Source organism: Canis lupus, chromosome 16 (assembly GCF_011100685.1).
Source record: "Canis lupus familiaris isolate Mischka breed German Shepherd chromosome 16, alternate assembly UU_Cfam_GSD_1.0, whole genome shotgun sequence".
Taxonomy (NCBI): domain Eukaryota; kingdom Metazoa; phylum Chordata; class Mammalia; order Carnivora; family Canidae; genus Canis; species Canis lupus.
In genome coordinates, this window is record NC_049237.1 from 23,369,020 (window position 1) to 23,384,200 (window position 15,181).

The 15,181-nt window shown below is 46.9% G+C and overlaps 2 protein-coding genes across 9 annotated transcripts in view; one reads left to right on the top strand and one right to left on the bottom strand.

Annotated features, from left to right (window-relative positions):
- The window catches only part of INTS10 (integrator complex subunit 10), a 29,524-nt gene extending 26,006 nt beyond the window's left edge, over positions 1–3,518 (top strand). For 5 of the 7 annotated variants that reach the window (XM_038559897.1, XM_038559892.1, XM_038559893.1 and 2 more), the window contains 2 exons: positions 943–1,020; positions 3,108–3,518. In XM_038559897.1, coding sequence (XP_038415825.1) covers positions 943–1,020; positions 3,108–3,264 — 235 coding nt within the window. In that variant the 3' untranslated portion in view covers positions 3,265–3,518. The remainder of the gene's footprint in view (positions 1–942; positions 1,021–3,107) is intronic. The other 2 variants (XM_038559894.1, XM_038559895.1) reach the window with 1 other exon arrangement.
- Positions 3,519–7,924: 4,406 nt separating this feature from the next.
- HGSNAT (heparan-alpha-glucosaminide N-acetyltransferase) overlaps positions 7,925–15,181 on the bottom strand; it is a 43,022-nt gene continuing 35,765 nt past the window's right edge. For both annotated transcript variants that reach the window (XM_038559899.1, XM_038559900.1), the window contains 6 exons: positions 14,727–14,853; positions 13,539–13,625; positions 11,714–11,791; positions 11,047–11,117; positions 10,837–10,949; positions 7,925–9,797 (listed from right to left, as the gene is read on the bottom strand). In XM_038559899.1, coding sequence (XP_038415827.1) covers positions 9,616–9,797; positions 10,837–10,949; positions 11,047–11,117; positions 11,714–11,791; positions 13,539–13,625; positions 14,727–14,853 — 658 coding nt within the window. In that variant the 3' untranslated portion in view covers positions 7,925–9,615. The remainder of the gene's footprint in view (positions 9,798–10,836; positions 10,950–11,046; positions 11,118–11,713; positions 11,792–13,538; positions 13,626–14,726; positions 14,854–15,181) is intronic.

Below are 15,181 nucleotides of genomic sequence, written 5' to 3' on the forward strand. Positions count from 1 at the left end.
ACTTAGGCCTAAACCAGCAGGAGAAGCAAGGTGCATAAGCCACAGAGCTTTTCCTGAGGGGGCTAGGATCCAAATCTTGAGTAAAACTATATTCCTTTTCCCTTTGGGCTCGAAACAAATTCTTTGAAGCCATCGAAGCCCTTGTGGGTGGTGCCTCCAGCTGAGAGGCCAGGGTGTTGTGAGCAGTGTACAGCCCTCCTCTTGGGTCAGCTTGTGAGTGCGTCCTGGTCTGTTCGGATGCTGGCGGGTCAGTACCAACTACTAGCGCACCTGCCGACTGACCCTGAAACAGAGATGTTTTCTCATACGTTTTAAAATAGAGAACTATTTCTCTGCTGGTATTTGCGGTACCTGAGTTGCATTAGGCTGGATGAAAATGGAAAAACCGTGTCCTGTGCACTAAATCTTTGTTACAAATTCTGCAAAGCTGTGGGCCCCAGACTCTTTTTTTCCCCATCTGCTCCTTTTCTCAATACTTTTTGAACTTCCAACTCAACCATTCTTTATCAAAAATATTGCCAAGCCCCTCTGAGTCCTCTCAGAAGGGCCTCTTCAATTTGGGGCTTCCATCATGGCAGAGATGGATGCCAGAAGTCCCCAGGTTTATCTCTGGGACTGGCAGGGGCACAGCTGATTGTTTTCACACCAGATCTCAAGTGGGCTGAGCTCAGGGCCCAGGATCAAGATGCTCTGGATGTTCCCCAGTGGCAGGTGCAGGGAGAGGGCCGCTGGCTTCTCCCTCAGCCACCCACCCTCAACACCCCCCCCCCCCCCCCGCAAAGACTCTGCCGTAGCCTGGGAGGCAGGGGGGCGGGGGCGTGGAGGTTCGAGGGACTCTGTATAGTCTGTTTGGTCTTGTGCATTTTCTCTGGCGTGTTGTTTTTGCAGTGCAGGGTGAGTCGGTGTGGGTGTTTGAATGCTGCTGTTTGCTGTTTTTTAAAGGCCTTCTAGCCCTCCCATGGGGTTACTGCAGCAGGAATTCTTACCTGTGCTTCAGCCCAGCATACAGACTGCTGACAGGTACCAAGTGGAAACACACCTGCTCATAGTGTGCCGTTTTGTCAACATGTTGTGCCGCCCATGGTCTTCAGCTCTTCGTTCCTCAGCGCTCTTTTTCATGCTTTTTTTATTTCTTTAATTTGTTCTGCATTCCTTGGCAAAACCATCTGGTTGTAATATTGTCACATTTCTTATTTTTTTTCCATAAGTTGCCAGTGTTTTTTGTGTTCGATTTAAAAATCATTATGGATCTGGAAAACAAAGATCTAAAACTGTGCTAGGTGAAGTGCCCATTAGGGTCAGGCCCCTAGACTTCGATTTATTTGGTAAAACACAAGGCATTCAGTCTTACAGACTGAAGAATGCCAAAGCCCATCTGAAGTAAATTTTCATCATGGATTTTTTAATTAGGGACCAGTGTTGATGTTGTGGTCTAACCAGGCCTTAGCACAGCATTTTCCTACCACTGACACTGAGTTTTCTGAAACTGAAAATATTTGGTATCTTGCATGTGCCAGCCAATGTCTCCTGCCTGTGAACGACAGAATAATTAATAGTCTTCTTCATCCAGACTCCCCAGAGGCATAGAGACTGGATAGGAATGAGACAAGTACAGTGGAATTGTACTGCCTTAATGTATAGAAGCAGTACCATTGAACCATGATCAATAGGACAGACATTGTATTCTAGGTTTACTAGCACGAAGGGGAGAGTTTGCTTTGACTTTTCAAAGCCTGTTAGCTCGCTGCCTGCACATAGCAGTAACTTTCGGGTGCTTGAGGGTTGGCTCCCATGGGGTTGCCGTCCAGGACCCAGAAGAACAGAGTCTCAGGACAGCTTAAATAGGTCTGTGCCTATTGCCAGTGGGACGGAGTCATGGCCTCAGCCTCACTGACACCGGAATGTTGACAAGGAACTGTGTTTCTGCGCAGGTCTGCTGCTGTTTGGTCGTGCAGTTCTTTCAAATGCCCGTTGGCATCATTAGGCTGTCCCGTAATCTCTACTACCCTCACACAGCCTTTTGTTTTTCCTTCTGTTGCATTGCAACTTTTTTACTTCTGTTGTATTTGTTTTATATGATGATACACAAGTTTAAAACAACAACACCAGGAACGTTTTAGAGTGGTTTCTACAGTTTTGTTTTGGCTAACATGTAAATATCTAATTTTAAATCTCTGTTACCGCGTCTGAGGGAAGTTAGGCAATCAAAATGGGGAATGGAGGTGTCTACTACTGATCTAAAGTACTGACCTGGTAGTTAGAGCTCCTTTCCTTTTAACGACCCACTGAGTTTCGCTATATTTTTCTTTTCTTCATTTTGATGTCTTTGGTTTTCTGGGATTTCTTTTGTGGTCTCCTCTTCACAGCTTTCAGGTGTAGCTAGAGCCTCTTCTTGGGCTCCCATTGACCCTCCCACAGACGTGCACGTCTCCTGATCACGTGAACCAGATCTGGTCTCTAGCAGGCTCTTGCAGGGCACTGGCTGCTTTTCAGCGAGTCTGCTTCTCTCCCCCCACCCCTGCCAGGCTCTTGTCTTGGGACGGCCAACTCCTCCTGCTGCTTCCCCAACAGACGTGAGTCTGGATGGGCTCAGCACTTGGCAGAGCTGTCCTGTTCTTGGTATTGCCAAGAGACAGATGCACTTGCAACCCCAGAGGCTGCACATAGGCCCCAGGCCCCAGCTCAGTGTGGTGGCTCCTGGTTCCCCTCCCTGCTCCCACCTCTGCACTCGGCTGGCCTGTCTGGACATGACCTGTGTGGCCCTGTGGCCTGGACCCCGCTGGCCCACAGTGAACAGAGCTGTGCACAGGTCAGCACAGGGCTGCCTGGTGTCAGGGCTGCAGGAGTTCAGAAGCAGAGCGGCTGGCATTTACCGGATGTTTAGATGTTTGGCCTTTTATTGAGTAGGGGAAATGTCGCTCTAGTTCTATGTCTCTCTGAGAAGGAATGAGCAGGGGGATTGTTTGGCTAGGGCTTTTCTTCCTTTTTGAATTTTTTTACTTGTGCTTAATGCTCAGACACATGTTACTACTTCTGCCCCAGAAACACCGAACGGTGATGCTGGCACTCAGTGTGGTATGCGTCTCTTTCCCTGTCGCTGCCCTCAGGCACCACACAGTCACTCGGGGCATCACCAAAGGCGTGAAGGAGGACTTCCGCCTGGCCATGGAGCGCCAGGTGTCCCGCTGTGGTGAGAACTTGATGGTGGTCCTGCACAGGTTCTGCATCAACGAGAAGATCCTGCTCCTGCAGACGCTGGCCTGACCGGAGCCCTTGCCACCAGAGGAAAGGCCCAGGGCCCTGGCACCTCTTTATGAAGACATACAGCATCCATAGATGCCCTTATGATGCTTAGAAGAAAACCTCTGAGTTCTAATTCCTTAGTGGCTTCAGAGTAGTTCCCAAGAGTCTGAGAAGCTATTTCTATTTTTAAGAGTTGTTTTTTGTAATTTTTGTAAAACAAAACAATCTCTTTTGTAAATAAAAATCATCCTAAGTTTGGGTCTTTTTAAAATGTATTTCAGTTCTTGTGAGTTTCTGAACAAAAGTGTGCTTTCACTTAACAGGAGTCTTATTCATGATTTCAAGGTGTTATTTTCCATACTTAGGCTTTGCTAGGTATCACATATCAACATACTTACAGACCTTTTCATTCAGGAAATTTTAATAGCACAGACCTTTACGCAAATGAACTGACGTGAACCTGCAGGGAAGGAGCTGTGGGTGGGAGGCTGTAGAAGGGGCGGGAAGCCGGCACCCGCTCCCTCCTGCCCAGCCCTGTGGCCTGGCTCCAGCCGCAGCCTGCCTGGCCCCTCAGTGCCTTGGACTGGGACAGGTTAGCTCCCAGTGCCTCAGGTTTGGCCTTGAAACACAGAGACGTCAGCACTCCCCTTGCAGGCTGTGAAGACTTAAGTGTTCCCTCACCTGAGGTCTGTGGAAAAATGCCTCGCGGGTCCAGCTGGGTCAGTGTTAGCTGGTTTGTTTTCTCAGGTTTATTTTCTTCTTTTCTTGTCCCGAAATACATCAGGTAAACATCAAATATTTGTTTCTAGGGGCTACTTAAGAATAAGACGGCTGGGGCGCCTGGGTGGCTCAGTGGGTGAAGTTGTCTGCCTTCAGCTCAGATCCTGACCCAAGGGTCCTGGGATTAAACTCCATGGACTCCTTGCTCATCGGAGGGCTTGCTTCTCCCTCTGCCTCCTCCTCCCCCGGCTTGTGCTTTTTCTCTCTCATTTTCTCCCTCTCAAATTAAAAAAAAAAAAATTTAAATGAGGCTAAGAAGTTAGTCATTTTGCATGAAAAGTTTCAGATCTAGTCAACCCTTGAACGTGGGGGTTCCTGGGGGGCACCAGCATGCCCCCCACCAGTCTACCAAATGCACAGTTGAAAATCCACATAACTTGATTCCCCAAAATCTTACCTAATACAGCCTACTGTTAAATGGAAGCCTTAACATGTATTTTGTATATTATAGGATTTATATACAATTTTTTTTTTTTTTAAAGATTTGTTTATCCATGAGAGACACACAGGCAGAGACACAGGCAGAGGGAGAAGCAGCTCCACGCAGGGAGCCCAATGTGGAACTCGATCCCAGGGCTCCAGGATCACGACCTGAGCTGAAGGCAGACACTCAACCACTGAGTCACCCAGGTGCCCCTATATAAAGTAAGCTAGAGAAAAGAAAATGTTAAAATCTTAAGAAAAATGCATATATAGTACCATACTGTGAAAAATCTGTATAAATGGACCCGTTCCTTTCAAATCTGTTCAAGGGTGTTCAAGGGTATTAAAATCAATAAAGTGGTTTAAGTAATAGACATGTCAGAAAATATTCCACCTTAGTTCATTTTAGTGTTTTATCAATTTTCTATGTTTAGTATGAGTTGATTCCAAATAAACCATCCTATTGTTTTGACTGAGGAGCATGCTAGTCCCTAACCGCTTTCAAATTAAACACCTTTTGGTTTTATACCTTCTTCAGATCAGTGTGTGGGGGCAGCATACCTCAAAACAAGACATTTGGATACCCAAATGTGTAGGCACCAGATGAAAAAGAACCAATCATTGTTTTAATTTTTTTCTTAAAGATGTTATTTATTTATTTACTCATGAGAGACAGAGGCAGAGACACAGGCAGAGGGAGAAGCAGGCTCCATGCAGGGAGCCTGACACGGGACTCGATCCCTCCAGAATCGCCCTGAGCTGAAGACAGATGCCCAACGGCTAAGCCACCCAGGTGTCCCTCTTTTTAATTTTTTTGTAGCTGAGTGGTGTCACTTGTGTGTGCAGAATTGCAGGGGAAAGGCCATAGAATAAAGTGGGAAATCAAACCAAGTCCATGGACAGGGTGAGGCAGGGCAGGGCCTGCAGACTGGCACAGGAGGGCCCCCTCCTCACCTCTTGCAGCGATGTGACCAAACTCCAGCACCGCTTCCAGCAGCTTAAGGCCGTGTACCCAGGATGACCCTGGACCCCTTTAAAATACCCATCAGAGAAAGCTACATGATCACAAATTTATTCAATCCAACAAGAACATGGGCATGAGTAGGTAGGTCACTGAACCCCCTTAGAGCAGTTATTTTTAGAAAGCTGGCAAGTACAAGTCCTCCCACTGCCCTTTGAGATGTAACACTACCACCAGAACCTAAGAACCAGAGCTGCCTCTGAAATGTAAATATCCAGGAGGGTAAGGGCCTAATTTAGGTTGCTTCAACCTGCCCCACGACCTCCCGACATAAAGATAGGAGAAGCGCCAACTCAAATCCAGGGCCTGTCACACAGACCAATCCCATCACACCCAGCCTTTAAAAAGTCTCCAGCTGGGGCACCTGGGTGGCTCAGTCGGTTAAGTGTCTGCCTTCGGCTCAGGTCATGGACCCGGGGTCCTAGGATTGAGCCCCCACATTAGGCTCCCTGCTCAGTAGGGAGTCTGCTCCCTCTCCCTCTGCCCCCCCATTTCTGCTCAGGTTCTCTCTCAAAATTTTTTAAAAAATTAAAGTCTCCAGCCTTCTTTTCCAGGAAACTGGTTTAGTTCACATTGGACCCCTTAGTGCAGTCAGGTCTGCCCTCAGCACGCCATCAGTGTGGCTTTGTTTCTTTGACATGGGACAGGCGTCACCTAAGATGTTACACAAGCTGTCTCCGGGGCAGGCCATCACAGGCAGGATTTGGCTATACGGAGGTACCAGTTTACAACCTAAACCCCCTTGGAGTATAACATTAGCGGGAAAACTACCCTGGATCGAAGTAGAAGAACGGGACTATGAACTATCAAATACAAGAACAAACCGCCACAAAAAACCTGATTTTCTGTGCAGAAAGCTGCAGTCATCAGGACAGAATTGCACCAGAGCCCAAAATGGTAACAGACATGGGGGAAGTCACGTGCTCAGCCCTGCAGGCAGCAAGGCCTAGCTCTCCTCACCGCTGGCACTTCGGATGGAATTGGGCAAAGGAAAGCCAGCGAGATGATGGCATCTTTTGTCAATAGCTGTCTTTTGACATATACACAAGTGGATGAAGGGTTTATGAGTCCTTTTGACTTAAGGCAAGCATCTAGCATTTCCAGCAACTCTGGCAATGTACGTAGCATGAAAACACAATGTTTTCAACCTAAAGCCCAACAAATACTGATTACCAAGAGAAAAATGTTGGCTCAGTACACCCTGGTGAAAACAGATTATACAAGTAGGCAACAAGACAAACGCTGCAATGCGTTTTCCCACATCAGTTCAAAGTTCAAACAAAAGGAGTATTAAAAATCTTGAACACTAGGGATCCCTGGCCTGGGTGACTCGGCTGTTTAGTGCCTGCCTTCAGCCCAGGGCGTGATCCCGGGGTCCTGGGATCGAGTCTCACATCAGACTCCCTGCATGCACATCAGGGAGCCTGCTTCTCTCCCTCTGCCGGTGTCTCTGCCTCTCTCTGTGTCTCTCATAAATAAATAAAATCTTAAAAAAAAAATCTCAAGCCTTAATAGGGTCATGGATCCTACCGTGTGTTGCTTACTGTTTTTTAAAGACCAACCCCCAGTCAGGGTCTACAGCTGACAGAGATCCCTATCTGAAAGGCAGTTTGATGGAACTTCTCAAAAGTCCACCTGTCTCCCCATTTATTTGGAAAATAGAATCACATTAAAGGAAACATAAAAACTATTATGTTGCAATTTCATTTACGCTGACACCCAGTGATTGTTTTATAGTCGCCTGAGTAAAAAAAGTGTCAGAGCAACAATTTATTCACATAATTATAAATAGGAATGAGTGATATAAGCACAAAAAATAAACGTGCAACCATTACATCCCCACTATAGAACAGTACTTTGGGCCTGGTCACTCTAGGAACCCCTCTCCGGCCTGGGACACTCAGTTGGACACACTGGTCCCCTCCAGAAGCAGGCCCTCTGTGTAGCACCAGGGCCCATCACTGCTGGTTTCATGAGTCGGACAAGAGGCTGGTCACTCATGAGACACATGACAAAGGCTGCTGAGAGGTTTCTGGGAGGGTGATCGGCCTCATTAAGTCATGAGATGCACAGAGGGGGTGCCTCTCCTTCTGGGGGGGTACCACGGTCCCTGTGCATGGCTGTCGGCCCACCTTGGGCCTTCTTACACAAGCCACGTTTTCCTTAAAACGCAGCTGAATCAGGATGCCCTGGTCCCTAGGGTTCGGTACACCCTACCTACCTGATATACACATTTACTTCCCAGGTCAAGAAATGCTTCTGGATAACTCCTCCAGGGACGCCCAACTCAGGGGATGACATGGCGCCACCACTCGAGCACTCCCTGCAAGGGGAGGGTGGCGGCAGTCTCCGTGCTGCGTGGCCCACACATGTTAGCGACAGGGACGTCTCTGTGGAGTGCTCCAGACATACTCATCTCATCAGCACTTCAGTACTGAAAACAGAAGCCACCACTGCTTCGCTCTGCTATGCATTTATTTAACACCTGCTGAGTACGAGGCTCTAGGTTTGCATGGTAACGTACAGGTGAAGAGGCATAATCCTTGCCCGTGGCCAGCCCACGGCTAGTGTGTGGAATGAGGCGTGGACACAGGACCTGTCACAGCAGGCCGACCCCAGCACGGCGTCACCAGGGGAAGAACACAGGGCTTTGGGAGGAGAACGTGAGGTCAAAGAAGGTGCCTCAGAAGCAGGGGCTCCAAAGGTCAGGTGTACACAGGAGAATATTAAACCAGGAGGCCCCAGGCAGAGTCGGAAGCCAAGGTGTGGGCCCTGCCAGGGCAGCACCTGGCGGGCGGCTGGGGGGCGGCTGGAGGCACAGGAGGCCTTCACGGGCCTGGGCTGCCCCACGGGGAGGGTCTGACCAGGGAAGGAGGGCGGGAAGGCAGGGGTCCGGCGGGCAGTTCGGAGCAGGCGCAGGCCAGCTCGTCCGTGCTGTGGTGACAGCAGCAGCATTGCGGAGGTGGCCGTGCACCACCACAGGAGGGTGGAGAGCGACTTTCTTCCGCACGGAATTCTCACAGAAAATTCGTAAGCATGATGATGCATCATATGAAAAGCGCAGTTTCTCCTCACGTGTTCTCCTGACTTCATTCCTAGGAAACTCTTCGGTTTTGGGATCCCACACAGAAAAGGCGCCTCCACTGTGGAGGGTCGTTCCAAAAAGATTTAACTCCAATGAGAGTTTTTTTTTAACCTTTTCATTATCATTTATGCTGAAGAGTTTTCTGTAATAAAATTATCTTCCTAAGGATTTCAGAGAAGTCACTCATGTATCCCACTTCAGGGAGCCTAAGAGCTGGAAGGAACATCACGGTCTCCCACACTTCCCAGATGAGGGAACCAAAGCCCAGGGAGGCCAAGGGACCTGCTGGCATCTCATATGGCCAGAATGGCAGAGCTGGCACCACAGAGAGGACAGTGTGCTTTCCTCTCTGCCACAGGACAGCCCTGGGCGCCAGCTGCCATCCAGCACGCCAGCGCACAGTGAGAACAACAGACAGGCGGGTGGACAGAGAAGCAAATAGGTATGTAAGTATCACAACTATGAGCAGGAGTGGCTGGGAACGGCACACCTGTATTACTGTCTTTTTCAAGCGAGGAAAAAGGAGGGAACACCTACTAGAAGGCATTTTCTGGACCTACCAACGCCCTGCAGATCTGAAAAGGAAATTACTTTTTCTTGAAGTATTAAACTGCACTTAACCAAAAAATATGGGGCTGTAGTACTACACATCACGTTCATAAGTCTCATAGTCAGCCGCAATAGAAATGATGTGTTCCTGGCTGGCACGTGTGCACGACTGCAGGAAAACATCAATAAAAAGTAGACTTCAGATTGTTTTATCCGTCACAGAAGCAAAATGGCCCTGGCAATTTCCTTTTGAAAAGTTAAATGAGAAATCCTTAAAATGAAGTTCTAAATACATCCATTTACATAGAAGATGGAGAAAAAAGACAATTATATTCCAAACATACAAGTCTCAAATATACAGAGTTCTGATGAACAGCCATGTCCCAGTAAACCAGCCAGAGCACATCAGCATCTTCCCCAATCATCTGGAAAGACACATCCCAGCAGTTTTATAAGTAATGGTTCCCTTTAATAAAGGCTGCTTCCATACTCCCCCCAGACCCAGTTGGAGCTGTCAGATTTTCCAAAAAACCTTCTTTTTATAGAGAATGTAGGCAATGAGCACCCAAAGAGCAGTGGCGACTATGTTCTGAGTTAGATGCTCCTTGTGGGACTGGTTGTCCTCCAGCTTCCACTGAAAGGGGAAATAGTTCTCAAACACCTCGTGGCCAACATACACCAGAATGGAATTCATTCCTGGAGGAGAGATACAGAAAATAATAGGAAAACCTGAGTCACATCTGATCATCTATTTAGTTCGTGAAATTTGATTTCAGTTCAATGAAAAAAAAATAAAGCACACATTTATATTATTGGCTACTGCCAAAAATAAGTAATGCATATCTTAAATACTTAAGTGCAAGCTAGAACAAAAATTAGATAATATCTGTAACAATATAATTCTTGAATACTAAATCTGCAAGAGTTGCCAAAACCATGTACTTACATTTTTTACATTGAAAACTTGAGATCAGAAAATGTAACTGTCATTAGAATCGTAGGGTTGAAGTGAGTCATGGAAATGATAAGGTCTGGGGCACCAGGGTGGCTCAGTCGGTTAAGTGTTTGACTCTTGGTTTCAACCAAGATCATGATCTCGGGGTCCCAGGACTGAGCCCCGCGGCAGGATCTGCGCTCAGCATGGACTCTACTTGAGTCTCTCTCTCTCTCCCTCTGCCCCTCCCAACCCTGTGCATGTATGCTCTTTCCTTCTCTAAAATAAATACATAAATCTTAAAAAAAAAAAAAAAAAAAAAAAAAAAAAAAGACCAGGGATTAGGTCTATCTCTCAGTCTTTGGGTAGAATTGTGCTGAAACCATTACATTGATCTCTTGGTACTGTCTCTTGATATTTCTTATACATAATCTATAAGGCAGTTTATACATTTATATTCAGACATTTATATTCAGAAAGAAGACATGGCCCCATATGGCTAGATACCAGGCCCTGGATCGTTTCTGATGCTCCACAACTCAAGATTGCCTAAAGAAAAAAGTAGAGCTTGGTTGTGACCTCACAATCTAAACAGACAAAATGGGTGCACTGTTTTGGAAGAGGCCAGGCATGTCCTGCACGTGGCCTGGGACAGCGTGGTTCCAGCTGCTTTCTCCCTCAGCCAGCGTCTTAGAAACCTGCCACCAGGGCATGGCCCGAGGTCGCAGTACTAGGCCTGCTCAGCTGTCTCTGGGCTGGCCCACTTGGTCACCACCAGCGACTCCAGGCTTAGAGGTTTACCTGGGTAGAAGAATGGGGTTCCCGTCCACAGTCCTTTCACATCCACAATGGGGTACAGAATAAGCAGGATGAAGAAGGCAAAGGAGCTCAGTGTGGTGACATATGAAATGGACCTACAAGGCAAATGAGGTGTTTCAGGGCTCCTGTGGAGCACATCCAGCATCAGCAAGATCAGCCCAGCATTAAAATGACATTGTTTTCTATACCTACCACAGATTTTTGTTTATTGGGATAAAGCCTTCATTTTCAGAAATTTTCGTCAAAGCAACAGAAATAAGCCCCTACAATAGGGGAGAAAGATGTTAGTTTTTTTATGTTATCTCAAAAAACGACTGTGTTTCAAAACTGGAAAATATGTTACTTCATTACTTAGTAAGGGTTGCAAATTATGTCTTCTATTTTATTCTTTTAACTAGAAAACTATTTTCAGGATGCATAGCTAAAAATATTCTCAAAACCAAAATCAAAATCTCTAGAGCATTGTTCTGAGTTGACGGTAAACTAATAACTAAATTATAAAAGGAAGCATGAGAGATAAAATGAACAACCCGACTTTCAACTCTCCGTCACCTGGAGATCTGGGAGCCGACCTCTGGCAGCCGCTGCCCTGCTCTTCCCGGCCTGGCTCCGACCGGGACCCACACTATTTCTTCACGAGACTCCTGTTGGCTGTTCCACAGCAAACACTCTCATTTATAAAGACATTTGCCTAAGAAAGTAAACCTGAGAGTTCAGGTGTAAAGATGTGTTCCTCTCTGCTGTTCTAGAGAAGAATGCAACTCCTGTGATGTGGGGACAGCTGCTTTCCAGGGCTGAACATTCCAGTTCTTTGAAACATGTATGGACAGGACTGTAGTGAGCAATGTCAGCTACTTACCAGAAAACAGCACCAGGCAGTGAATCTGATCAGAATGTCTTTGGTCTGATCCTTGTAATACAAGAGTATTTTTCCTGCCTGGAGAAGAAAACACAGGTGACCTAGCAAACTCCTTGAGATACCATCGTGTTTCATGTTCATCCAGCGTCCTAATCACTCAACACACAGACTCATCTGCCAGGCACGCTGCTAGCAGTGGGGATCACAGAGAAGAGGAAGGGATGTCACTCTGCCCTTGACTGGGCACTGAGGCTCTGCAGGGGGAGGGATCACTGTCTGGAGGATGAGAGAGATGCCAGAGAGGAAATGCTGTCCAGCTGAGGCTACATGTGCAGAGCAGGAAGTGCGTGTGGGCTGGAACAGCCGCACAGGAGCTCATCAAATGATGAAAGAACCTGCAGCCCTGAGCCACTGTGGGTAACAGAGAAAGGCCAGGGGGCTGGGAAGTTGCGGGAAGGTGGAAGGCAGGTAGGCTTGCGAGTCTCATTGGGGAGGCAGGGCTTTTTTCTCCCGTATGTGATGGGGAGCTGATCAAAGTCCTGTCTCCCCCACCCCAAAAACCAGTAACAAGGAGCCAGCTCAGACTGGCCTGCAGTACAGAGGGACAGGGGCAGGTGGGCATAAAGGTAGAGAAATGTTTTAGAAACAGTACAGTCTGGACTTTGACTAAATATCCCCTGAAATTAGGACTTGATTTCTGAAAATAGCAAGGGATAAGAAAATGTTCATAATAATTTGTAATTAAAGTTAAAATTCATGAATGCTCTCTAGGTGTCAGTTCTTAGAATTTTACATGAATTAATTTCCTCAGTCCTTTCAACACCTTCATGAAGTAGGTGCTGCTGGAGCACAGAGGGTGAACATGCCTGAGTCTACCTGGCTAGAGAGTGGTAGGGCAGCGTTCAATCCCACTGTGGCACCAGGTCCATGCTCTTAACCCTACCCTAGGCTGCTCCTGAGGCGCAGATTCACCCCTGCAGATGCAGGGGTTAAATGAACATATGTGAAAGCACCCACAGTGAACTATAAAGTGCTACAGAGGTGAGTACAGAGCAGTATTGCTAAACATGAAATCATCAAAACATGAAGACCTGCACTATCCAATATGGCAGCCAGTAGCCACAGGAGACTATTTGAAATTAAATTTGAATTAATTAAAATGAAATGAAATTCAAAATTCAGTTCTTCAGTGATACCAGCCACATTTCTAGTACTCAACAGCCATATGGACACGAATATTTTCATCACCGCAGAGCATCCCATTAGTGCTGCTTTACATGCTTTGCCCTCCCCCAGTTAGCTCTCTCTGCTCAAATAATAGTTTCAAACGCCAATAAGGAGAATTTAAGGGGGAAAAAAATCTAGACTGTTCAGAATTTAAACAAACTTTGCATGTGAGATAAACCAAGAACAACCTGTATTGGTTCTGGCATAAAATATGCATAAACTGAAACCATACAGAGTGTACACAAAATGTGACAAGTGACACAGGGGCTTCCCCACACTGCCAACACCAAACATTCTGCACACTTCTGAAACTACCCACTACCCAGAAACTCTGTGCCTCCGCTGCTAAGATAAAACATAAATGATGGGGGGCCGGGGGGGGGGACACAGGAATTATACCTTATATAGAGGAATTATTTCATTGTGCTGCATTTTAATGACTTCTAGTTTTGACAATCTGTCACATATAAACAGAACTTATTAGACCATAGAAGATATGTTTCCAGTTACTTGTTTTAATGAAATAGTTTTTGAATTAGTGTTGAATCAATAATCATGAACTGTCAGAAAAATGTACCCTAATGAAATGAATGAATACCTGAATTCCTAAAAATGCCATCACAATGGAGCTGATGGTCCCTAAAATTCCCTCTGGATCGTAGGGCACCTTGGTGTGATAAAGCACCTAAACAAAACAGAAAAAGGCGGCAAGACTCACTGACCGTGAAATGCACACAAACAACTTCAGAGATCAAATACAAATCTGAATACACTCCAGAATTCAATGTGTTTTGTTTTTGCCGCAGAAATTCACAGCCAGCTTGCTGGGATTACAGACAGAATACTTCTGATCAACAAAGTGTGGGGGTGTGATCGCAGAAGGGAGCCCAGAGCCCAGAGATGAGCCATGGTCCAGAGCAGCCACTTCAACCTTGGGGACCTAGGCACAGGCTGCATCCTTGACTGCTTCCAACACTGCGCATAATACCGTCATAATTGTCAGGTTTATTCCCTCTGTCAACCCTATTGTAACATCAGAAAGATGCCCCTTCCTAACTTCTTTTATGGTGAATCACATGTAAAGCTCTACCTGTTATCTAATTATAAAACAAATGTAATTGTCGAAACTGCAGAAATTTGGAAACACAGAGCATAGTGGATGCCACAGCACAACACTCAGATATTGCACCCCCCCCCACCGCCCTCTCCAGACTAAAGCCTTCATCCCCCAAATAGGTAGAAGCACCAATGGCCAGAAGCTCTCAGCCAAGTCCCTTTTCTGGATGGGTCCTTGACTGAAGGAGTCACACTTCCCTGCTGGGGGTAGCCTGCATCCAATGGTCAACCCCCTCACTCCAACACACCAGTCCAGCCCCCCAGGGGATTAGGTGAGGCCCTGTGTGACTACCAAGCAGTCCAACTACCCCTTCTGCCTGTTGCTGCTTCCTTGGATCCCCCCAGGATCAGCATCTGCTGATCCCCAAAGGACGGCCGGATAAGGAGTCTCAGCCTCAGAGTTTGCTGCCAGGAAGTCTGACCTGAGCCAGAGGACAGCATGCTGCCACAGCTTGATTCCGTGCATCTGCACTTTCAAATTCAAAGTAATGGATACACACAGCCCCATACTAAACATTAAATTTCCTAAATCAGCCAACTTCTCAAAAAAAACTAGTTCTTGTCATAATTTGTTAAATGGACAGAGTTTCCAGTTAGCCAGCCCCTTCTGTTTTCCTTCACGTCAGAGCTCCCAAGTGCCCTGCTGTAAGTACAAGCTAGGCTCACTCACGGCCGAAGAGGGATGCTGGTAAATGTGGTCATCTCCCAGCAGCAGGCGGTCAATGTAGCCAGCAGCTCCTCCGGTGCAATTTGGATACTTCCCCAAATCTCCAATGCCGCCAGGGCCGAGATAACCACTGGAAAAGTGAAAATACGTACTTCATAGGACTTCAGTGGGACTAAGGGTTACACTGGCAATTGCTGCAGCCCAACAAGGTGTCTCACACACGGAGACACCGGGGTGCTATGCACTCTTCACCGATGCCCTTTTGACTTAACTGCTCCCCACATGTGAAGGTGGGCAGCCCAACTGCCCTGCACACAGACCCTGAAAAAGCCTCACGGAGACATTCCTCTGGACGTAAAGCAAGCTCCTCTCCCAATACACACTATGCCTCCAAGGAGAAGACAAAACAAAAGAGAATTCCTCTCACTCAGGAAACTTGCAAGCTATCACCCCAGAAG